At 42.2% G+C, this 25,490-nt stretch overlaps 1 protein-coding gene across 1 annotated transcript in view; it reads right to left on the reverse strand.

Annotated features, from left to right (window-relative positions):
• Positions 1-6,872: 6,872 nt before the first annotated feature.
• The window catches only part of SCUBE2 (signal peptide, CUB domain and EGF like domain containing 2), a 41,655-nt gene continuing 23,037 nt past the window's right edge, over positions 6,873-25,490 (reverse strand). Inside the window, exons 17-22 of the mRNA XM_017806666.1 lie at positions 16,952-17,119; positions 14,231-14,392; positions 12,834-13,031; positions 12,104-12,256; positions 11,044-11,123; positions 6,873-10,305 (exon numbers count right to left, since the gene is read on the reverse strand). Coding sequence (XP_017662155.1) covers positions 10,153-10,305; positions 11,044-11,123; positions 12,104-12,256; positions 12,834-13,031; positions 14,231-14,392; positions 16,952-17,119 — 914 coding nt within the window. The 3' untranslated portion in view covers positions 6,873-10,152. The remainder of the gene's footprint in view (positions 10,306-11,043; positions 11,124-12,103; positions 12,257-12,833; positions 13,032-14,230; positions 14,393-16,951; positions 17,120-25,490) is intronic.

Raw genomic sequence — 25,490 nt, forward strand, 5'->3', positions numbered from 1 at the left:
GGTGTCATCTGCAAATTTGCTAATGGCGGACTCAATCCCCTGCTCTGAATCATCCATAAAGATGTTAAACAGAACTGGGCCCAACACTGATCCCTGGAGGACACCATTAGTGACTCGCACCAACTGGATGCAGCCCCGTTCACCAGCACGCTCTGGGCCCGGCCCTCCAGCCAGTTCCTAACCCAGCACAGAGTGCCCCTATCCAAGCCATGGGCTGCCAGCTTTAAATTGCCACACACACGGAAAAATGGGTTTTCATTTTCTCCCTTTTACTTTCAAACCACTAAATTATTCCCAGAAACAACTGGCACCCTGGGCAAGTGCCCACAATGGACCATGAGAAGACCATATCACATTCATTTCCCACTGGGATCCTGATAGCCAAGGTGCTTATGTCCAGGGTTTTCCTCCCCATAACCCCATGTCTGCATTAGTGTGCAATGCATACTGGCTCCAGGATAAAAGATGGAAGCTATGGAAGCATGTGAGGCCACAGATTCAGCACTCTGCCCTCACCATTCAATGACAGGACTGAAGCAATCACTGAAACTTGAACTGAGGATGAGAGCAAACTGAGGCAGCCCAAGCGGGAGCAAGATCAGAAAAGTGTGGCAGCTTATACAGCAGAAGGGGGCTTCTAAATCTCCTGTCTTTGGATGACAAGTTTAGAGCTGGCACAGGTATCTGAAAGCTCCCTGCCACAGGGGGGAACTCTTAGTCCTGAAAGGAGTTACGCAAACTTTTTAAAAGCTCACTGTTTTTATTGGCTTTCTAGCTAGAGAACTTCCCTCTGGCCAAGTACAAATCTGCTGCAAAGGCATTTCTCATTCCAGATGCTTTGGAGTGGTATGATTCCTAAATAGCAGTACTTGAGGAGAGGGAGGGGGAACTCCTCGGGCAAGCTCTTGTGGAATTTACCTCATGGAGAACACAAATCTCAGAACATAATTTAAAACCTTGCCAAAAAAAAAAAAGAAGATCACTCTCTCTCTGGAACAGGAGAAGTACAGGTCAGCTCTGAAACAGTACTGCCTTGTGAAGGGTTCCTTGTATGGCTTGCCCAGTTTACCAGGTGATGGTGACAAAAATAACAAACTCCAGCGATGAAGTAAGCAAGTGAGGTTGAACAGAATTGGAATTTCCCAGCTCTTCTGCAAAAGCCCTGAGAACAGGTGCTTACTTCAACTCGTGCCAATGTGGGATTCACCAAGGAACAACATTCTTACTATGCTTTTTAAAAGACTGACTGTGAACCTCTTCTGCCGCTACCAGTTAAAGGCCTATTCATAGAGGGATTTCATTTGACAAATATTTCCACCTTCTTATGGAGCTCAGATCTAGGACAGGTTTGCACTTCTCCTTCAGAAGAGAAGAGAAGGGGGTGACTTGTTTTGTATAGGCTCTTTATCAAGTCTGGATTCACTCTGGTTTTACAACAGACGAATAGTCAACTAACTCAGGATTTGAATGGTATAAGTTAAAAAAAAAGTATATAAATTTTGGAACTTAAAACATTCAAATCCTGAGTTCATCAAATGTATCAAAATATCTTTATTTTGGAACTTCAAGATAAATCAGAATCTGAGCCCAAGATATTTACAATATCCTTTTAAGATAAAAATATGATTTACATCAGCGTTAGAGAGGAGGTCACCACAGTGTTAGTCAAACACAGGATCTCTCACCTCTGTGGAGCCCTTATGTTTATTTTATGAAGCCGAGACTCCAGCACTCTCAAGTACTGCAAGTATAAGTGAGCTACCATTGTACCCTCCTCTCAGGGCAAATGCAGAACTGCAGCAACTCCTAACTGGTAAGAGTTAGTCAGACATGTTACTGGATACTCAGTGCTAATATTTGCGCACACACAGAACCATCAACAGTACTTCAATGTAGCTCTCCTAACACAGGGGTTGTGTTTGCCATGTTGTGATTTGGTTAAATATCTCCACCTTCAAGTCTAGTCAGCTGAAAGATACTTTAGCTCACACTATGCCCAAAAAGGAAGGCAGCTGCCCCAGGAGAGCAGGAGCACTGCGGGTATGAATGTTGAGACGGTGCTTTGAGGTGTTTCTGCCCTACCTTGGGTATAATTTACCACAAGATCATCTGTCCAACCACTGATAGGAGTCAAGCTGTGATCAAGCTGAGCAACCAAACGACGAGGAAATCAGTAGCTGACTACACACACCATTTCATTTTCAAAGACAAATGTTCAAAGTTCATTATTGACATCTGTAAAAACTGAGTCAAGAGAGTGATGGGGTCAGGCAGAGTGCCAGAATCACTCACTGTTCTCAGAAGTAAATAACAGTAACTGAAGTTACACATTCACAGCCCATTTCCTTCAGCTTCCTTTGAGGTTTACTCTGCCTGGAAATCAACAACTGTCAACCCGCACATTTCCTCACTAGTAATTTGGAAAAAAAGGGGGAATGGCCTTGATCAACAGCCAGAATTCAGTTCAGAAGAGGGTCTCATCCCACTGCAACCTGAGGAGGAAACCTGGCTCAGGAGCATGCATCTTTCTAGGTCCCATATTTGTACGTTGTTGTAAAAATAGAATAACTCAAAATACAAGGTTATTTACAAAGTCAGTCTCTGCTCTTCAAAAAGATTGATCAGAGGCAGTGGTTGGGAACAAGAGCTGCTGAGGTAACAAAGCCCCAGTTTCAACCCACTGTCTGTTTTAGGCCTCCTGCTGCAGAAAAAACATCCAAACCCAACCACTGTTTGTCAGCAGGGACTGTAGCAGTTTTTATCTTTTTTCGGGCCACATGCTGCCCTCTCGTGGGAAGCCCTGCTGATGGTACCCTGCTGCCTGGGCACATTCCTGAGCCCTGGGGCAACACCACAGGGAGCTGTGTGTGCCAACAGCTCCAGGAACAGCAGCTTCAGGTAGGCCACCACAGCCTACACCTCTTTATCACAGCTCCCCAAACCCTCTAAAATCTCCTTATTTGAGCCCCTTCCCAATATTCCAGGCAAGAACAAACCCTGAGAGATGTCTTAGGGAGGGATGAGGCTCTAGTATCCCACATGAATGTGTGCCAGAGCATGTGTCCAGAACAACCCTAAGCCAGACCATCATCTTCATCAGATTTTACTTCATTCCTGCATGTGGAAACATACCTTGCTGGGATAGAGCGCTGAAGGCCTTTGTTATCCACTCCAAGAGCAAATGGTCAAGTTGAACATGTGTCCTGCACAGACCTGAGACAGGTATGTGTGATGTGGTTATTTCAGCACTGCTACATCCCTCTCACACCACAGGCACTGGCTGCAGGGCTTTCTGGACCAGCTGAGGAAGACAGCAATGCCTGCAGTGTTGAGCATTCAGTTCCTAGAGCTAAGTTTCCTTATCCCAGTGAATGCAGTTGCTGTTCTCAGCATGGATGAGCCTTTTCAGGGTTTTATTTTTGTAAGTTTGCTGAGAGAATTAGCACCTACGGGAGCTGGGGCACAATAGTTGTGCTATGTAAGCCAGACAGGCCCCCTGAGCAGTTTTCTGCCAGTCCTGTTTTTAATAACTGGCACCTCCCAGCTTTTCCATGAAGCCCCTCACACTAGTAGTACATCAGTAACAGCAAATTGGGGGCCACCTGAAATTCATGAGCAGTGCCTGCTGGGCACGGAGATGCTGAATTCACAGTTTTCTGAAACGCTTTCTTAATTTCAACTTTAAACCTCACAAAAATCATGGTCTACTCTCTTACCCTAAGCTTCTTTCCATGGCTGGGTTTTACTCCAGGCAGCACCTCTAGAAGCCAGGTGAGCTGGGATTTTGCAACAGGTCTTCCACCTGGTGACAGCTACAGAGCCTGGTGTACTTGTTCTGTACACAGCGACAAGCAACCCCCAATCCCTGGCTCTACATCCAGAGCAAACTGTGGCTCCCTGTGCACCACACTGACAGCAAATAGTGCATGACTAAAGGACTTTTGGTACTTCCAAAGGGAAATCTAAGGTGTGTTTGAAGCTTCATTTGCTCTTCTATTTAAGCCCCACCAGGTATTTTCATGTAGAACGCACTACACCCACCCTACCTGGCATCCCACACCTCCTGAGTTCACATCCTAGGCCAGATTGCTGCTTTTACTTAAACTTTCCCTCATGTATTTCTGCTCAAGAACTGTATTCTTTTGATTCTCCTTTCATGAAAGCTGTTGCACACATGACTATCTTATTGTCAAATACATATATAACACAAACACACAGAGACAGGCACATAGGTGTGTGTATCTACACTTCTCCATCTCCTGAACTTATTTCAGATAAAGCTACTTCATCCAACTCACATCAAGGCTCCTGCCCATGCTTAGTATTTTTTGTTCCATTTCTTCTAACACAGCAAGAGGGAAAGAATGCACGAAAACACGTTTAGGATACCACTGCTATATTTGACTCAGGCCCAGAAGACAAAGCTTGCTCTCTACATCTAGTCAGGCCAAAACTTGCCCTGAAAAACATAGGTGTTTCATGGATGTTTGTAATGTTCTTGGCATAACATGCAACACTTGAACTAAGAACTACTAAACAACAAATTGCATCTCAAGTGACCAGAGTATTTCAGCTTCCAGTGCAACTTTCTCCTTAAAACTATGAACTCTATTTCCTGATCCCCAGAATCATCACAAATGAGGGATTTCATGGCATATGATTTGTAAGTCTACACTGCCTATTAAATAAACTTGCTCAAGAAAAAAGGCTTCTGTTGCATCAGATCAAGCTTAGCAGCTAGCCAGAGTGAGGGAGTTTCCTTAATGAATTCTGTATTTATAGACATGTTCAGTAAGGCAAAAGATTTCAAGGTCATCTTTTCTGACCTATTTTTTTTCATTCTGTACTAAACAGGCTTTATTTCATAGAATTCGAGAAACTATTATTCTTCAAAATATGCTTAATCAGAGTAAAAACTTCACTAACATACACATTTTTAAACAGAGAAGGATTCCTCTTTTTTCCCTTTTTAATGCTTAAAGTGATTTAATAAGGTTATTTAAAAGAGCAATGTGCAGAAAGTCATACATATTTTGCACTGACTTGGAGGAAAAACTAGATGAACTTACCGACTGAGCAGAATCCGTCCCTTGAATTCTCTTTCTCCTCCTGTTTCCCCCACAGGTGTTAATATTTGTGTCACTGCTCACGGGTGTTCCACAGTGCCAGCAGAATATATGTTGTGGAAAGCAGGGTTCCACAACAGACAGTGAAAATCTGCCCATGAGCAAGAGTTGTTCAAACTAAACGGGCAGTTGCAGGATGTGAGGTAGGACAGGCTGGTTCCAGGGATCCCCAGAAACAAAACTACTTGTACCAGCCCTGAGTTTGGCTCAAGTTCCTTAAGAAGTACTCGTCTCCTCCAGCAGGAGCCTTGCACAAGCACAGTTTGAATGGAGCAGCATTCAAAGGAAGAGTGGAAATATACAATTTAGTTCTGACAGGTTTTGCACTCCACATCTATTGCGTTTACAGGATGTCATCTCTATGCATGATAGAAGAAGCATTTGCATTTAAGCTTATTTAATTCAGAAATATTTGTGGACCACTATCCTTGCATTCTGTTACAAAGGATTATCATAATACCATTCCTTCCTGCTTACCCACAGCAGACCTCCTCTGATTCCTTGGATTTAAATAAGCTTCAAGTCTTGCTCTCTGTATTTTGCTATTAATTATTTCTGTTATGTAAACACCCAAAGGTCTCAGTCAGAATTTCAGCTCCCACTGCTCTGGGAGTTCACAAGATAGTTCATATTGACATTCCCTGTCCCGGAGGGTATCTGGGCAGTCACGTGTCCATCATTGCAATCCACCACTGGCAACATTCATAATATCAAGAAGAATATTTAAATAACAGTTTTCTGCTGTGATTAGCCTGTAGTCATCATACTTTTCCATGACCTCTATATCCCTGTATATCATTTACTCTTCTGTCTTTGCCACATAAACCAATGTCACCTTTTTACAGCAAACAGCTGAATTACACAGTTGTGCCTTCCAAAACCACACCAAACAAGCCCAGGTGGCTACATTCAGTGGAATACAGATCAGTTCTTGTCATTGTGATCAAAGGAAGCAAAGGGTCAAATAAGCAATTGAATAAATTAAGGAGAAGCTATTTAGATTACTTTTATAAATTTGGCAGACTGACTACAACTAATAATCTCAACATACCAAAAAATCCTAAAACCCAGGAAAATAGTATTAAAAATTATTGTTATAGACTGACTCATTTACAATTTCATATGACTTAATTTTATTTTTTAATTCGAAGAACTTAAGCTACTGAATTTAATGGCACTGTGTTGTAATCTTAAAAATATTCTGGGAACTTGTGTCTTAACACAGGTTTTCTCTTTGTTTTCTTTGGTTTGGTTGGGTTTTTTTTAATCTTTTTAAGTTTAAACAAGGTAGTTTGGTGGGGTTTTTTTGTGTGTTCAATTTCAGCTTTATAGGAAAAAAATCAGATGGATCTACAAAGTAATAAAATACTTTGGTGTTACCTTGTTTATTCTGTCTTCATGTAGCTTGTTACAAGAAACCAATTAACTCCAGCTCATCATATAGGAAACATTTTTAGAATAATTATTAGAATTAATACCAGGATAATTCTGGTATTATACTAGCTAGAATGATGTGCACCACTAAATACGTGAAGAACTGTATCTTTATGGGTATAGATGCAGGCTAGTGTTATACTACATGAAACAGAATGCTATGGTAAGCAGATGTTCCCGGGATAAAGTCTATCTGATGTGCAAAAACTTGCTACACATCCATTAATTTTGTCACAATACTATTGTTTAGCACAGCACAGATAACTTAAAGTACTACCCAAGAACTTCACGCAACTAAAAGTTCACTGGTTTATTTCTCTTACCAAGAGTAACAGTCTGAAACATTTTACATTAATTTACAATCATGAACAAGACCCTTATGCTTACCTCATGTAAGTGACATTAAGTCACCCAGTTAACGCTAATTATTATTTCAGAAAGTAAATCTTGTTTTATAAGGTTAAACATTTTTTGAATCATTTGTTGCCAAAACACAACAGTCTACAACCACACAGAAAGTAGAAATTAAAATTTCTACAGAGCCACTAACATCACTATGAAGATACAATGCCAAGTGTTTACAACATTCTGCAAGTTATCACTTCTCCCAGCATTTAAGAGAGCAAAAATTCCCTCTTCACTTTTTACTGTACACACAGGAACTACAGTAAAAGAGGAAATTTTGATTCACAATGTTAGATCAAGGGTAACAGAAGTGCTTCTGAGTCATTTACTTTTAACGTAGAAAATGAACAGGGCTGTGGAAAAACAAGGACTCTCCTCGAAAAAAGGGCAGGTTTTCCCCTCGGCCTCGGACCATACACCAGACACATACACTCCTCTCCTTCCACAGACAGCAGCAAAAATGGCCTGTGCTCATGGGGCATCAGAGAAGCGAAGTTGAGATCCACTGTACAGATCTGAGGTGAGATGTGGGTCCCAGGCAACCATGCAGAGCTGGAACTGTGGGACTGCAAGAGGAGGTGGAGTGCGATGAACCCAGAGCTCGAGTCAGTAACTCATGCACAGAGCAAGAAAGCCCTATTTCACCAATTAGAAACTTTTGAAGGTCTCACAGCTTTGGTTATTCTCAAACCCTTGTTGAAACCAATCACTGATTCGTGTGTCACTCAGCAACACACAACAGAACCGTTCAGATCTGTAGCCTTCCTGGGAGGGAACACAGCAAGAACTGTGCTGCTTCCTTTGGCAGCGAGCACACAGACACCACAGCAAAGCCACTCCGCTGGGCTTGGCCCAAAGCTGGCACACCATGGTCACTCCCAGTGCCCCACTACCAGAGCAGAACTGCAGCATCTCAGAGTGCTCCACTGGTGGGGTGGGTCACTGGGACTCACTGACACACTGCATCTGGCGTGGGAAGCCTCCAACAGCAGTGAAGTAAGGGCTGTGCAGCCAGAGGGAAACTCATGAAATACTTTCCTGGGATCCTCCCATGACAGTACACTTCCTCACAGATGCAGCAAAGTCTTCTCACCACCCTTCTGCCTGTTTTGGCAGTCCTCAGCCACTCCTCTCACCAATCACACTGCCTCCTACCCTCTTCCAGAAAACCCCTGTCCTCCCTCCCCCCAGAGGCAGCAGGACGCTGTTCAGGACTGATTCTCCCCCTGTCCAAGCCCATTTCCTTCTTTTGCTGCAGGCCTGGCAGCCCTGTTTCTGGAATGGACATCCACCACCTTGCCACAACATCCACCAACAGCAGCTGCAGCCAGTTAGGACACAGCTCTCCCTCTCTTGGTAGCAGGACAAATCATTTTCCTCCTCTGACCAGACCACAGCAATTCCTCCAAGCAGCAGCAAGAGGAAGACAGTGTGCCATCCTGAGAGACTCTGCTCCCCAGCTGTGGCCAAAGCCATGGCCCCTTCCCATCACACCATGGCCAAGACATGTCCTTACCACACACAGGCTGCATTGTCTCACGCTACAGAGCAGGGCTGCCATGGCACGACAGATCAGCCAGGCTGCATTTGGGAATACCCATTTGCTCCCAACAGTGCAGGGAAGAGATTCAGACCCCAGCTCTTGATGAGGGTTCCCTCTGTCACACTGTAGACGTGGTATTATTCACATACAACAGTTAAATACCACATACCAATGCAATGAAACCCAGGAGATCTGACTCCACACCCTAGGAAAGGGAGCATTTGTCCTGGCTACATTGTTAAGTGCCGGTACCTTTCCTAAGGTGGCACAGAGAGGAGGTTTGGTGTCCACTGCACCCCTTGGCACGGCCAGTGACCAAAATACAGAAGTCATAAGTCCATTTGCAAATGTGTGGGACTGCGGCCAGCTTCCTTCAAAGCAGAAGGCCCCCAAGGTACATTATTCTGAGGGAATGGATTGCACGGCCAGAGGACATGTAAGTGTGGACAGAAAAGCACTGAGATAACATTTTGATCAACACAGTTCTCCTTACAGGCTCTCTCAGAATAGCCTTCTCTCACACAGGAAACAGAGCCTGAGGAAAAGGACACAGAGCTCGGGAATCTTGAACAGCATTTTGCCATAGACGACTCCTGCGGCCACAGTCTGGCTGAGTCATTGTATCTCTCCTTCTCTCTAGCCAGACAGGGAAAGCAGCCCTTCTCTGCTCAACACGGTCATTGCAAGGTGCTCAGATAAAATGAGGAATATAAGGATTGAGGCTCATACCTTATCCAGGTTTAAACAGTGATGTACAAAAGCACAATCTATGTAAAGCTTGCATTTAAAATGAGGCTTCTGTGTTCAACTGCAGGTGCTCAGAGAACAGAGGTTTACACTACTTAGAAGATGCCTTGTGCTGCCTATGCACAGGGACAGCACTGGGATTTAGCAAAGAATCTGATCTGGTTTAACAGTTGCAGACAGCCCAAAATGGAAGTGTTCAGTGGGTCAGGGCCTCTTTTCCGATGCTGTGGTGCCCTTGGTTTATTCTGGTATCACTCCATTTAAACAAACAGGTCATTAGCATGGACACAGTGTGAGCCAGATCCCGAACATTCAAGCTAATATTCAACCCTTTGCTTATTCCTCCATATGTTTCATACAACACATAGTTCAAAGAAAAATTACACCTTGTGCAATTCTTGGACTCACTGGTTGGCTCTGAATTTCCTGCATAGCAAAGGTTAAGAGAGACATCAATCCCGTTCTCACTTTCAGCGAGACCAAAGATGAACCCAGCTTTGTTGAGGTAACATGCATTAATGGCAGCCCAGGGTTCATCCCAAACCACACTACTTAGCTTGTCTGTCCTCATTAGCTTTTAGAGTCACTGATGAAGCAACAGGGCAGAGCTCTACAAACTTCTGCTTGGTGCCATTCAGTTACAGAAATTATGGGCAGTCTGTAATTCAGAGGCCCATGAAGTATCCTTGGTACCCAACGGGTATTAGCTGGAAAGGAATCAAAATTTTGTTCACAAAATATTTATATTAGCTGAGAAAGCCAAACTCTGCCAAGAACGGAGCTGGCGAGCTTCCCTGGAGTGTCTCTGCCAGTGTGTAAAACACAGAAAGCACCCCCACCTACCACAGCCCCTCTGTGCATGCCCAGGGCTGCTTTAGCTTTTAAATACAGTGCCAACTATTTGTAAGGCCTCAAAAATCTGGAAACTTTTGAGCGCAGCAGCCGAATGAAGGATCTTGGGAACATCTCTCTTGACTCTTGGGCTGTGTACTTGAAGTAGTTCTGTGGATGTGCCAACACGTCAAACAATGCTTTTATCAGCTTCTTGTCCTAGAAAAAGGAAAGCAGTATTACAGTAATTCCAGAGAGGAGTTAAGGTCAGTATTACCAAAGTTAAATCTTTTATGTTTAACTCATAAAAGATTATGGGCATTTTACTTTTCAAGTACTAAGGCTTGGAAACTAGTGGAGCAAGGCTGACATTCAGGCCCCAGTGACATCACTGGAGTTTCACATTAGCAGCACCAGGATTTCTTCCCTCCTCATACTTCCAAGAACAGCAAAAAAACAAACAAACCACAGAAGAAACACACACTTGATCTGATATCCAGCAAAATAAAGGTTTGCTTGGGATGAAATGCATTCAACTTGTCTATGCAAGTCCCCTAACTAAGGTCAGAGAAATCCACAAAGAGATATTTTTTGCACAGGAAGGAAAAACCTTTGCTAATCTACAGGCTACAAGTAGCAGCACCAAGTGCTTCCCCAAGAAATTAAATGCCATGTCCCTCAGTCTGCTCCACCACTTCCTTCCAGTACAGTCTACTGAAAGGGCTATCGTTGCCACAGATTTCCCTAGTAGGTCTGATCCACCTTTAATCCCCCTGGGCAAAGGGTCTCATATCCATTGCTCTGCACAATCAGGATCTGCTGATTGACCCCATTTCCCTGGAGCATACACATCTAATGCACCAAGGAACAGACCTGATCAGAGCAGGAAGCAAACTCACTCTCATCAAATAACATCATTTTCAATCAAAACCAATATGCTTAGTGGAAGGAATGTACCTTAAGTATTTCTTGATGATTTTCAGATGCATAAAGTCTTCCATCCCGAACAATGTCTTCTATTAGTTCTTGGTAATCCTCTATGGGGAATGCACAAGAGAGTAATTTGCAGGTTCACTTCACTTACATACTCAATACTTCCCTTGGTTCTTCTGCCCCCAGAAGAACCAGTAGTACTTGGCCCTCATATTAGCAGTCAGAAATTATTCCAAATGCTTTTCTGTAAAGAAACTACAAATACTGTTTACAATGAGAACAGTGTACCATGTTGAGCTGCCCAGCATCAATCTGTCATAAGCAAAAGAAATCATAAAGCACTTAAGAATGTAGTGCACACTGTAACCACCAACTGCACTGCAGGAACCCATCTGTAAAAACCCACAACCTGCTATTGACTTTTTTCCACAGGAAAAGGGATAAAAAAAGGAGGTAGGGGGAAGCTTTCCCCTGGAAAATTAAGTATCCACTGTTGATGAAACTCTGCAGACTGCAGCAAAGATGACTCCTCCATCATTAATCCAGTGTGAACAGAACATACAATATCACTTCACTTATGCTGAAGTGCAAAGCCTCAGCTCCAGTTTCACTTCTGATGATTCTGGCAAAGACAAGGTGAAAATCTTTCCCCTCAAGCTTTTTTTCAATATGGGTATTTTGCTATCTGATCACAAATGGTAGCAGCAACACGATAAACCAGAGGCACTTGGGCTCTGCCTACTTCCTAACTGGGGGCACTATCGCCACCTGAAGCAACCCAGAACTGGGAAGGCACAAAAGTGCATAAAACTTAGATTCTAGTTCTGAGCTCTGCAATTTGCAGGCCAGAGCCCAAAACCCCAGATCTTTCTTTAGGTCTGTGGAAGGCTGGAAATACAGTGGCACTTAAGACTACAGTGCAATGCAGAATTTCTTTAACTAGCTTTAAATGAAAACAGCTACTGGGAGCAACTCACAGTGACACTACTGAGAGCACTGGGCTACCCTGCTGCTTGGGGAGTGGAGTTCTGCACTGCTGCAGCTGCTCTGGTCCACATAGGCTCAGCTGCTCACACCCACTTACCATCATACGTTACATAAGGAACTTGGAATCCTTTGGCACTGTTCCCTTCATTCGACTTGAACTGGATCCACAATTTCTTAGACCTAGAAGTGAAAGCTATGGGGCGTTCGTAGGTTTGACAGGTCTCGTACGTGGTCACTGAGTTGGAAGAAGCTTTCAAAGGAAACACAGAATAGGCAGTTTTCTGACAGTGCTTCACACTAACAAACAATTAGAAAATAGGTTACACTACCATGACAAAAATGCTTGCTGGTGGTAAGAAAAGTCCTCAAAATGTGGCAGGCCATCAGTGGATGGCAGGCCATCAATGAGTGACTTCTTGGTCAAGGAATATTTTCCCTTTTCCTAAAAGAAACAGCCTACTGTTTGAAGGACATGACTATACTAGAAACTGAAGCTGTTTATTCACACATCAGGTACCTTCAGGGGATTAGCAAGCATCTCCTCTTTCCTAATCTAGGCTAGAACTGCTCAGCGTAGTACATGGCTAGTTAGCTTGAACCATCTACCTATTCTTAACAACTTCTCAGAGTTCACTGACACATCATAGCCTTGCACCCTTGTTTCACCCAAACCTATGGAGCAGCATTACCAAACAGGACTTCTCAATTTGCCATTTAAAGAAATTTCAACCCTTAAGAAGAGGCCAGCTAGGCTACATTTAGTTTATGTAAACAGAAATGCATGTGAGAAAACTGTGTTGCCTGTGTTGTAGATGTTTCAGACTTACAACTCTTTCTCATCACCAGGTAATCTCCACACTCATCTTCTATTGGTAGAAATATTTCTGGAACCACAATCAGAATACGGCGCTTTGGCGGTGGGTTAATGTTCCAAGTGCACTCGGTGTTTGCAGGATAGTCCCCAGGATAGTTTGGTGATTCAATATATCCAGTGTAATCTCCCAGCTCACCTCCACACTGCCTGTCTGAAAAAGCAACATGGTATGCAAGACAAGGAAAAGTGAGAGCATCCCACAGCTCCTCTGCAGTCACTGTCAGTAACAGTACACAGGTGACAGACAGACACACTTTTCTGTTTGCAGCTGGAGCAGGTACAGTTCTCTTTGCCAGCTTCTCTTCACACTGCTGCCTGCTTCTGGCTGACTATTTTAATCAATGCTGAGATATAAAAACACAGATTAGTCCCTGTTAATACAGCAGGTGCTATGGACGAAGCCACAGCCAAGCAGCAAGGCAAGGCAGTTGTAAGAGGGCACAGCAGTGGTAAAACAAGGATGCTCCACTTGCTTGTACCAGGCAGAACTTTTATACAAGTACCAGCTGAGGTCAAACTGGAGCCTGAGGTGCTCTGCTCAGTCACCATATCTACAGCAGCACAGAAGAGGGAGTACAGCAGGCCCTTTCTCTGCACAGATCTGCATTGCTGGCAGTAACAGAGGGTAAACCCCACTGCAGATTGTTTTGCCAGTGCTCCCTAACTCTGTGCCAGCAACAAGGGTTTGGGCACTACAGCCCTGTAAGAGTGATGTGTGGCTGTGACATGGACAGGGAACAGATTCTATAAGTGAGAGACATGCAGTCTCCAGAAAAACATTTCTGTGTAGGTATGTGTGCATATGTCTGTGTGTATATAAGTGTCTCCAGAGGTGGTTCTGAGCAGTCACCTCTCTGCCCTCTATTTTCCCTCTTTAATTTACCCTCAGCTTCCCACACTACAGCTACCATAAATCTAGAACAGTGGTTCTATTTGTAGTTGCCTTTTTCAAAGGCTGTTATTAAGAAAAAATGGTTACTAGAGCTGTTAAGTTTTGTGAGCCCGCTCCTTATTCCTTTTAATAGGAGGGGAAAAAAAATCAGGGTGCCAAGAACACAAACTCTGTTATATGAGGGGAGAAAAGATTTAATAGCGAGATCCTAAGCAATCCAGCACCAACAGGCAAGACACAAGCATCACTTACCATACCAGAATGATGGAATCAGTCTGCAGAAATGGTCTCTCATAGACCTCAGTAAGTCATGTGGGGTGAAATGCAGGCAGGCAGCAAAAGAGGAGCAACACCTCTGCCTTCTCTCCAAGCTCCCTAGAGCAACACTAAGTTCTGCCCTTAGGGCCACTCTGAACATTAATGGTAAGAGATCATCAAAACCATCTTCCTATACTTACTTTTGCACTGTGTTATATTTGTTGACCCATCAAAATCAGTAGTGGTGTTTCCAGGGCATGCAATGCAGTAATTTTGTCCAAACTCAGGCTGGTATGTCCCAACTGCGCAGCGAATACACCGATGAGTTGTGGTATTATAAAAATGGCCAGGTGAACACTGAACTGGACAGTAATTAAATATGCATCACGGTTAAAAGAGTGGCAGTAGCATAAAATATGACTTTATGGATTTATATACGACCTAGTACAATTTCAGCAACTGAAATGCCATATTCATAAACAATGAGGGTAACAAAGCAGAGGTAATTGAACAAATTTCAGTTTATCAGCTCATTTTGTGCAAGTTTAGAATTCCCAAATGCAACACAATAGAGCAGTTCTGTGTGAAAGCAGCAATAAAAGACATGGGGGAGTGAATATAACCACCATGATTTTGTAAGAAGGACACCAAGTAGAACAGCTTGTTACTAAATGGTTTAGCCACAGGCATTTGACTTGGAAGACAGACTATCAGTGGAAAATACTAACTAAACTTTTCTTCCCTGCCTGCTCATGCCAGGCAGCATGGGCACTGCTGCTGCATCTTGGACAGCCCTGAGAGCAGCTCAACCCAAGCAGAGGTGAGAGATGCTGGTCCTCTACAAGGGGCACATTGTATCAATATTAGTGACTAAATTGGTGTATTGTCACCTTCTCTTATGATCACACCTTGTCCTTCAGCAACAGACCATGACTCAGGGTACAGTCACCTCCACCAGCTCTGCTGCTGCTTCATTTCATCACATCACAAAGTCATCGTGTTAGCAAGACACATGAGCTGTACCCCTCACAGGGCTTGCTGAGAGCGCCTCCTGCATCACCAAAGAGAGGCCCCATTCCAACACACCAGCTCTTCCATAGACACAACAGATTTTATGGAAGTTTTAGATGAGAGATAGACAGACATAGGGGGGGAAATACTTTCTAGCACACTTGCAAATTTTTTCCTAGTTCCCTGCATGCAGACAAGAAGATTTTCCTCTCTTACTGAAATCTGAGAATACAGGACTCTAAACACCTTTGTTTACATCTCTAATTTGCGGATTTTGATTTGATTTTGCCTAGTTATTCTGTACCTATGCCCATCATCAACTGTGTTGAAACTTAAAGCAGTCAGGAGTATCAGCCATATGTTATCTTTGCTCTTAATTCCATCAGTACCTTGCTTCTTTTTTCTTGTGGGGTTCAAAAAAAAATTTTCCTATTCCTTTTACCTCATTTGGCAAGTTTATCTCTCTCAGCTCAACATCAAAATAATTTACTATCTACTATCAAATGTAGTTTTCTGTGCTGCACAGACCCTTTTTTCTATTCTTTTTAAGCCCTGCTTACTCCTAAATAATTCTAGTCTTGTTGAGCTTTGCAAGCTAGCTCAACCTGGAATCCTTCCCTACATGCTGCCCCAATCCAAATGCTTCAGATACAAGTTCCAAATAATTCTTGCATCTGTAATTCTATGTCTCATGTGGCCTCTTCCACATGCAAATCCCTGAGCTCTTCATTCCAGTTAATAGAAAAAATTCCTTTAATCTCCACTCCAATTTGAAAACTGAACCTCATTTATAGACTTGATTTTGTTTATGCTACAATAAAACTGAAATCACTTCCTCTTATCTTGATCCAAAGTTTTTAATGTGTTCTTTTAGTACTTCAATTTTTCAAAATTAAGTATGAAACAACTCCATTAGTGGATTTAGTGGTTCTTCACTGAAGAAATCTTAGATATCACACTATTACCAGTAACATTAATTCTTTAACAATACTGCAAAATTCTTATAATATGTTGCAATTCTCAATAGTAAACATATCTTAACTGACACTAGACATATCTCTTAATGCAAACCACTACCAAATGTTTGCATCAGGACCTTATTTCCATACCTTATTTTTACTCTGCAGCAGTGGATTTTTCTAATAAGACTTTTTCCTCAGGTGATTTTTATAAGCAATTTTCTTTTACCCATTCTTTAGGACATTGAGTAAACCGTTATACTGATTAACATTTCATCTCTCTCCACAGACACATATATTTATCATCATTTTCAAAGACAATTTTATAGCTGCCTTTCAGCCTTCTAAATTTTAGATACCAAAGATGCTAACAAAATTCCATCATTTTTAAAGATATGATCCCCATTTGATTTTCAGCCCTGCGATAAAACCTTGGGAGCTGATCGCATGTCAGCTCCACTGTGATCAAATTTAGAGGGTTGTCTGAGGTGCCACAGGGTTAAGCTGAATGCTCATTTTTTAGGTTTAGCCCAAGGCACACAAGCCAGTTTCCCATTATAAACATGAAGAAAATATTTTCTTACTTATCCACCACGACTGAAATTGCTTCCTTTACATTTTTGTGTTGCTGCTGCACTTAAAACGCAAAAAGTCTTGAGACTTTTTCTTCCTTTTGTTCCTTTATATGACTCTTCACAGATCAACAGCTTTACTGATCAACTTAGGTAGATGTCCCAATCCCTTCTAAGGTCTTGTGTAAAAATCAGTTACGGAAAGAATTGAGGCTTTACTGAGTTTCCTTGAAGCCAGGCCAGGTCAATCAGCTCTGAGACTGATGGAAGGACTGATCCTTGAAAGGAGAAAGACTCTTCTCTTAATGCCCTGCTTGGAGCAGTGCCAGTTACTTTTGCCTCAGAGTAACACAGTTCATCAAATAAATCTCGACCTTACCTTTGGCCTCACAGTCCTGAAACAAGGATGCACTGCTATGTCTTGTCGTCAGACCTCCTCCGCAGGGAAAGCAGGACACTCTCCCAGCTTCAGGCTGGTATGTCCCAAGGGGGCACGGCAGACACGGTTTGAAGCCATCAGGAGAATGTTCACCCGGGGAACACTGATCTAGAAGGGGAAGGACACACTTGCTTCAACTCGTACATTATAGATGAAGGCATGTTACTGAGCCTGCACAGGACCTGAAACCTCACGGTGAAACTGCTCTCCTCCTTCCTTGGGAAGTGGGAACCAGGGTTTCAGAACTGAACACAAGCAACAGCATTAGTAGAGCTTCATACATCCAATGTACAGGGTCAGACAGAAACAGACACTGGTAACCTTTGGTGCTAGTGAGCTCTTCTGTGAGCTGGAATGGATTTCACGCTTTGTTGCAAAGTCACACTGGACACTCGGCCCATCCAGTGCTCTCTGCTCATCTGCACAGTGCAATTGTGTACTGACCATCTCCTCTTTCTAGCTAAAGAGCTCTTGGACTCCTCCCAAGTGAAATAATTTAGTACTGAACCTAAGAGGCCAAAAATGTACTTCCAGATCTCTATAAGTATTTTAATCCTAATGTTATTGAATATTCATACTTCATAACCATTAGCATTACCAGATTGTGGTGTGAACCTCGAGTGCCACAAGCAATGGGGTAAATTCATTAAACTAAACATTATGCATGCCTCAAAGACTTTTAAAGTAGAAATATTCTTGCCATTCCTCTGATACTGGATCTTAGATAATTATCTGTGCACTGGATTGTTGTGTTCTGTGTGGTACATGGAGAACGCTAAATCTGACTGATTTTACTTAAATCACACACCTCAATATTATCTAACAAGCCCAGCAATATTTATAAGTATCTTTGAAAAGTTCTGGTTTTCAAACTTTTCACAAAAGAACTGGCTTTCAGTGCCAGTATTTAATAATTACCCTGCTCTGGAAAGGCACAAAACACTGTTGCAGTTGTTCAGCTGTGCTGAAAAATTCTGTCCTTTTAAGACCTGTTACGATAATAAACTGTTAGTTTTAGTTTATAGCTCCAATAAATCACTCAGTGAATAGCTGTTTTGTTAGGAAGTTAAATTGGCCTTGGCTTCATTTCAGGATATATGACTAACAACAAGCAGGGCATTAACTACCGGTCATGATCAATGATGAAGAGTTTTGTTTATGGCTGATACACTGCGTGGAAGAGTCAGTGTTCCTCTTTAGCTTAAAAATAAAATACAGCAGGTTAAGCAATGCTCTGTAGCTTATCAATGAAAGCTTTTGAGGAAGTCTTAGCTCTTGGTTCTATTTCCACCACACATCACTTCTGCCCTCATAAGGACACACATTCATTTGCTCCCACACTTTTCAAGCCTTTCTCCATTTTATAAACATTCCTACAGAACACTCATCTCTGTACACTTTGTGCACTTCAACAAACATGAATGAATTAAGGCTTTCATTGCAGCACTCCTAATAAGGTAAGGAAAGAGCACTATTTACAATTCCACGACAAGGAAAGACAATCAAGGTTAGTAAAGGTGATTTTGAGAAGTGGCTACTGACTTCAGAAAGCCTGGAGCAATGGAAAGACCAGTGCATATCTGCTTCCCTCAAAAAACTCCACAGCTCCATGAGAAATCCATGCTCTGAGTGGCCTCACTAGAAACTATCTGCTCTCTGCTATCTCCACTTAGCCTGTCCTTTTACATTCATTTTAATCACATGTCAAGTTTGGAATGGTTTGGGGTTTTTCTTTTACACTTGGGAGAGGGAGTATCTCTGTTCTGTGTTTTGAACAGAATGTTACTTTACATTGACCATACAAATTCAACATTAGAACTGTACTTCAGGTTTCCTGAACTTGCTCAAAGTCCAGCCTAACAGTAGGACAGCTATCAGAACTCAAAGAAAACCTGTCCCAGGCAGGAATCAAACCCACTACTTATGTGGAAATGTTACATTTGAGAACTTATCCCATCAGATCTCTCTTGACAACTTTATTATCTGCAGCTTACTTGCCTTGACACCACATGTAAAATTGTAGAGTTCCCCGTGGAACAAAACTGAGTTAATCTAAATCTTCCAGGATTGTTTAGCAAAGTCCTACTTTCTGAAAATTTGCATTGAGGAAGCAAACTTAAGAAGACCTCCTCAGACATCACTGAGATCCTCCAAATGGGGCATCCTTAGATGCACTGCATGAGTGAACTCTGAAAGGAACAGAAAGATGGGACAGAAGCATCCAGTGCTCTGTTTCTGTGCCTTACCTCCACATTGAGACACACTGTGAGCTCCAGCTAATTTTTGGGTTCCAGGATTCTGAGAACTGGAGCAAGAGTAACAAGTTATTTGTCCTTCCTCATCCTTGTAAAGTTTTACTGGGGCATAAACCACACAGCTTTCTCATTCCCCATCATAGTACGTTCACATACATCAGCTAACAACAAGAAAGAAAATATCAGATCTAACATCTAACACTAACATTTTGTGTCTGTGGGTTCAAACCCAAATTAGGTTGCCAGCTACTGGATTGCTAGAGAAAGTGCAAGGTGATAGAAAGACTATGGTCACACAAGTATTAGATCTGGTCAACTCCAATGTAGCAGTTTCTGTGCACTGAGAGAAGGCTGATATTAATCTGAGGTCAATTAAGCTGTTCTGGAGCTACACTCCAAGTGCTTCAGGTCCCATTCCCCACTTGCACTAACTGTTCCAGGGATGCATAGTGGCAGGTCAGCAGGATGGTGGGCTATGCCTGTGACAATCCCCACAGAAGAAACACAGGGCTGAGACAGTGAAACACAGGAACTGTATAAAATCAGTATGGGCCAAAATAAAACTTTTCAATTAGATCTGAACCAACCAAATCAAATATTTTCTTTTGATTCTCCTAAAAGGTGTCAACAACAGAAAGAAAACTGTGTTAAAAAAAAAAAAGGCTAACTAGCCACCACCACCACTGTAATAGGGTGTTCAAAACCAGCTGAAAAAGCTGTGTACAGTGTGGTGGTTACAGCCATGCACTAGCTTGCAGAGAGAAAAGGATCGAGTAGGAGGACACAGGACAGGCAGCCCCAACGTTAAAGGCCATGTAACATCTCCTCAGCTCTTTCAGTACGAACTGCAGATTAAAATGAAGAATATCTGCTTGGGCAACAGTATCTTGCTGGAGAAGAAACAGGCTGAGAGAGGACCCCAGCTGGATGAGCAACAGGCTTGCTCTGTGTGCCCACATGGTTTGGGATCACAGGACACCACCACCCCAGCTGGCCACCCTCTGCCCCAAAATCACTGCTTATCACTATCAGAGCCCCAGCATGTGGAGGGGCCTTCCAAGACAGAGCAGGTGAGGGGAACACTAATTGCTTTTACAATAGCGGTGACTGGCTTATGAAGCAGCATATCTTTCTTCTGAGACACACCAAACACTTCAGGCTTTGATAGATCCTATGTGTATATGAGAAAAGAGGTTAATACACCCAGATACAGATTTAGCTATTTACAGTCTAACAAATATTCATTATTCAAAGCAAATATTAGAATTACTCCAAGTGACGTCCAAGTTTTAATGCCTCAGGCTCTCAAATATATCAGTTTCTTCACATGACCACATCAAGCCAAACTTTTCAGAGTGGTAAAAGTGTCCAGACAATTTAATCCACAAACACATTCCCTGTAAAATGCTCCAAGTTCTTCCTCATGTTCCACCTAGAAATGTTTCAAATAAAGGCCACTCATCTAGTAACACTGGAGTACAGAGCAGGGGTAATGTGGAAAACCTGTTTAGAAGCTCACAGCATTCACCAGGGTCCAATTTAGCATAACAAATAGATTTAGTGTTAGATTCAATTATAGTAACATTAATTATAGGGCCATTATTTCAACACAGAAATAATCTCCCAGAAATCCATAGGACTGTGCATAAAGCTAGGGTGAACCTTCTCTTAAAAAAAACAAACAAAACAAAAAAAAAAAAAAAAAAAAAAAAAAAAAAAAAAAAAAAAAACCAAAAAAATCCACAAGAAACACCTCTAAGAAGTTTGACCTTTACTGACATCTGTTTAAATGAAACAAAAAAGAAGTTTATTAGCTTCATTTCACAAAACTGCACGGTCCCATCCGACACATGGGAAATACCCAGTCAAAACTAGATCTGAAGATTTGCAAATAATGACATTAAAACACAATTCCACTGGCTGGCTTTGCTCTTTTTTCAGAAACCTGATTGTTTTTCTCCAAATGGACAAAAGAACCAATTGCCTCCAGTAGACTTCATTTCTGCAGCCACTGTCTTTGTTTATCTTCAATACCCATTAAAAACCTGGTCTAGAGTCTCATGCAGCTGTTTTAAAGAAAAAAAAAAAAGTGAAAGGTTTTCTGATGCAAAAACAAGAAGAAAAGGAGGGGGGGAAGAGAGGGGCCCACAGGGAACCAGGATTAACAGTTACAAAGACATTTAAAGGCTCTTCCCCTCTTTTCAACACATTAGCCTTTGAGCATTTGCTCCTATAGACAAACGCTGTAGTGTCTCAGGGGCTGAGAAGGTGAACCTCATAAAGGAGGTCATGATCCACCAATTCACCATTTTCTTAAGAATGATGCCTTGACTTTATAAGGAAAATCACCAAAAAGGGATGCAAATTGATTCTGAAGCGGCATCCTTTAAGTTATTGTGTTTTAGCAGTTCACACATTTAGGTCACATGAGAGGGTTATGCATTCTGAGGATTTATGCCTTAAATCTATAACTGTCAGAGCAGGCAGGTTAACAGAAAAATAGCACCCTTTCTCCCCATTTGATAGTTCATTTTTTCTTGTTGGATTTTCAAAAAATTCTAAAAAAAAAAAAAAAGGCAGCACAGTTCTCTGCTGTGTAACATGACTATTAATTATAACAGGTGCAAAGGAAGGCAGCATTTTGCTTTTCTATTTAAATCTCCCTCTCATACTTTTACGATGCCAGTACCATACCACATCTAAACTTCGAAATGTCACTTTGGATGATAAGTTAATATTTTATTTGCAGGGGGCAAAACTGCTGAATGCTGAGCAAGGAAAAGCATTGACACCTCCCATGCAAGATGAAGCTGCTCATGGTTTACATCAGAGCAGTGCCTATGCCAGTGCTGCCCATGCTTGCTCTTCTCTGAAGTGACAGTTCTTTGGAAGAACCCACTTTGCAGCTACTGTGGAGCAAGGACATGCTCACATGTCCTTTTATGCAGCATTTTCAGGAAATGGTAATTCGCATTGCCTCTTTCCATCTCTTAGAGCACTGGCGTGTCTAACACAAAAAAAAAATCAAATGGAACAGGCAAGGTGTACTTTCAACTCCATAGGATCAGAGTTCTAAGCAACAGAAAAGCAGCTAAATTGCTTGTTGTTTCTTCCTCAGTGGAAAGTCCCTGAGGGCAAAAGGATCCCAACAGATATGAACTTATTATCTTCCAATATGGGGGTTTTTGGTAAACCAGTTTCTGATAAAGAATTTGGCTGTTAAATCTGTCTACAGTCTAGCTCATACTAGAGAATGGATACTTGTAGCCAGGCTAGTGAGTGAAACTGCATTCTCCCCAAGACAAATCTCATCTCAAGGAAGCACATAGTATTTCCAGCATCCTCAGATAGTTCACATGCAGTCTTGAAGCACTGTCATTCAAATATGGATTTCTTCATCTGAAAATTTGCTTCAGTGTAGAAAGATCACACTTCCCCTATGAGAATCCAGTTCTCTGGGAAGGTTGATGAAAGTTCTGTATTGCTATATGCTTTTCCTGTGATATCCATTATTAGAGACCTACCACTGGTTGCTCCTTGGAAGCACAGGACTTCATGGAATTAATCAACTTTAATTAATCAATGCTGAATACAATTACTTATGGACACAGAACTCACACATAAGCCAGACAAATGCAACACTTGAACCTCTAAAGCACTAGAAAATCCCAAACAGAACCATACATTGAACAGCAAACTTGAAATAAAATACACTATGCCTGCAATCAGCAGTGAATTCCCTTTTACCGTCAATAACTGTTTAAAGAACAGCAGACAGACATGCACAACCATCCAGCACATTAAGAATGATAAAATGCTTTGGAAATCACATCTAATCTGCTCCTGGTGCATTTCTAAAGCTTTCCTTCTGTGCTGTGCCCTGCCACAGACAGTGGGAATTAAGACAAGAAAATCAGGAATAGTACCACCTCTCCAGAAGCGTGAAACCAAATGAAGTTTAGTTTGCTGCTGCAACTGCAGGCCAGTTATCCTACACAAAAGCTGTCAGAGCAGGTGCTGGAATTTCCCTCTTATGCTGCTCAAATATAAATAATGTTTCAGACAGTGCTGTGCCAGGATAAGTCTACCACAGGAAGAGCACCAGCACTAGACTGTCTGAATAAATAAATAAACCTTATCTAACCTAGCCATACTCCCAAGTATTTGAAAACGGTGAACTAAAACCCGCATTTTACTCATTAACTGTATCACAGAAGACTTGTAAGTCCCTGTGACTTACTTTGTTCCCTCACTGCTTCCTGCTCCTCCAGCCAGACTGAGCAAAATCTCTTTGCCAAAGTCTTCTGTCTGTCTAGAGACTACATCCACCACCTGCACTGAATCCATCTGCTGACCTAGTATCTCTTGCTGTAGTCCCTTTCTCCCAAGAACCATTAGCATATCTAGGTAAGCAGGGCCTCAGTCCTGTCCAGAAGTTCTCAAGCAGCTCTGCAAAACAATCAGATCAAAATAAAAAACCCCACCCTGACTCTTCCACACACGTCCCTGAGCAAGCTTCTTCCCCTTCTACACACTGTTCCTACCCCATTCTCTTCTCCCCAGTCTATTTCTCAGCTCATTCTGACTGGCAGCCCAAGCAGCAGCACCAGCCCCCAGTCCTGCCTTGACCATACAGCCTGGGACAATCAGCTTTTTCTAAGGAAATGAGGCGTACGTAACAATACAGCCTCTGTGGGGACTTTTGTGTCCTCTCAGCAACTAGTGAACCGTCTGTCCAGCTCCCAGCAATCTGACAAGTGATGCAGAGAAGTTTCAAAGGCACTAATTTTCTGTACATTTAACATAAATAAGCAGGGAACACGCAAGTGGAAGGAGAGAAACCTTCTCAGCACCCCTGCAAGTGAAAGGCTGTAGTGCAAACTCCATCTCCTGTTTGATCACAGCAAATATACCCAAGGATATGGTCTGAATACTTCAGCTGAAGAAAGGAAGATGATTTAGTGATTGCACCTTGTTTGGCATGAACAAATCAAACCATAAAGCACAAGACCCACAGAGGATCTTACGCTCATTTCACTGCTCAGAGCAGCACCTCTTAAGATATCCAGAGTAAACGGTGGCACCAATTCAGCAACAGAAGAGGCCCAACTTTTGCGAGCTGTTCTTTAAAACATTTGTCTTCATGTGCTCAGTGACTCTGCTTTAACCATAATCAGGCTATTGTGCTCACCACACCAGTTTTCCAGGCAGGCATTCCCCAAAAGCTTCCTTTCTCTCTAAAGGCACAGAAATGCCACGTATGCTTCTCACTTGTACTGAGACATTAAACTGGTTCTGCAGCTACCTAAAAAAAATTGTGTTTCTTTGGTGTTCCAACTTCTATTTGTAACTCACACTGCCTTCTCTACCTGCAGTATTTTTAGCTTACTCATTGCTGTTTTTTCCAGATGAAAACACAAACTTCTTCAGTCATACTGTGCTCTGTACAATGGACTGAGACAGATTTTTTCAAAGTCTCCCTCCAGCATCCAACACAATAGCTTGAAAACACTCACATAAACTCATCTTGGTGAACTTTCCAAAGTTTTTCAGACTTACTGCAATGTTACAAGAAAAAAAAAAAATGGAAAAGAAAACTTCCAGCTTTTTCCGACAGAATTCCTGATTAATTCCCTGTTTGCTTGCACAGATGTTTTAAACAATTTTTCTGTTCTACAAATCCAAGTTTTTCTAGAGTGAGCAAAACTGGATTGGAAAACCTATTCTTAGGCCAAATGTGTTGCTGCTGGAAGACGTACTAATTCAATCTGACAAGCATTTTAAAGGCTTGCTGATCGACAATCCACCTACATGCTGCCTACCCCATGCAGCCTGAATTAGCTGTCATGGTTGTTAGCCCCTGTTAAGACGTAACATCTGACCCCTCTCCTTAACTTTTGTGCTTTGGAAGCATTTATTATGGACTGCATTATGGTGGTGCCCTCCAGTGCCATGATAATTAAGACTTTTCTCAGTACTGACCTATAAAACCCCTATTCCCCATGAATTTATAACTCAGTCATGAAGATTCTCTGGGGCTCAGAGCTCAAGGGGCAAAGCCGACGGGACTGTATCAAATTCTGCACAGCCTTTTCTTTGGGACAAAGGAGAGATTAAATGTGCACAAGTTCAGAAACACAGTGTTACACTGAATATTAAATGTAGTCTTAAAAATAACACAGGTGATGTCAAGGCCATTGGTGCCTGACTTTATTCCCATGATT

This window comes from Lepidothrix coronata, unplaced genomic scaffold, assembly GCF_001604755.1.
Source record: "Lepidothrix coronata isolate B3197 unplaced genomic scaffold, Lepidothrix_coronata-1.0 Scaffold1, whole genome shotgun sequence".
In the NCBI taxonomy this organism is placed as follows: domain Eukaryota; kingdom Metazoa; phylum Chordata; class Aves; order Passeriformes; family Pipridae; genus Lepidothrix; species Lepidothrix coronata.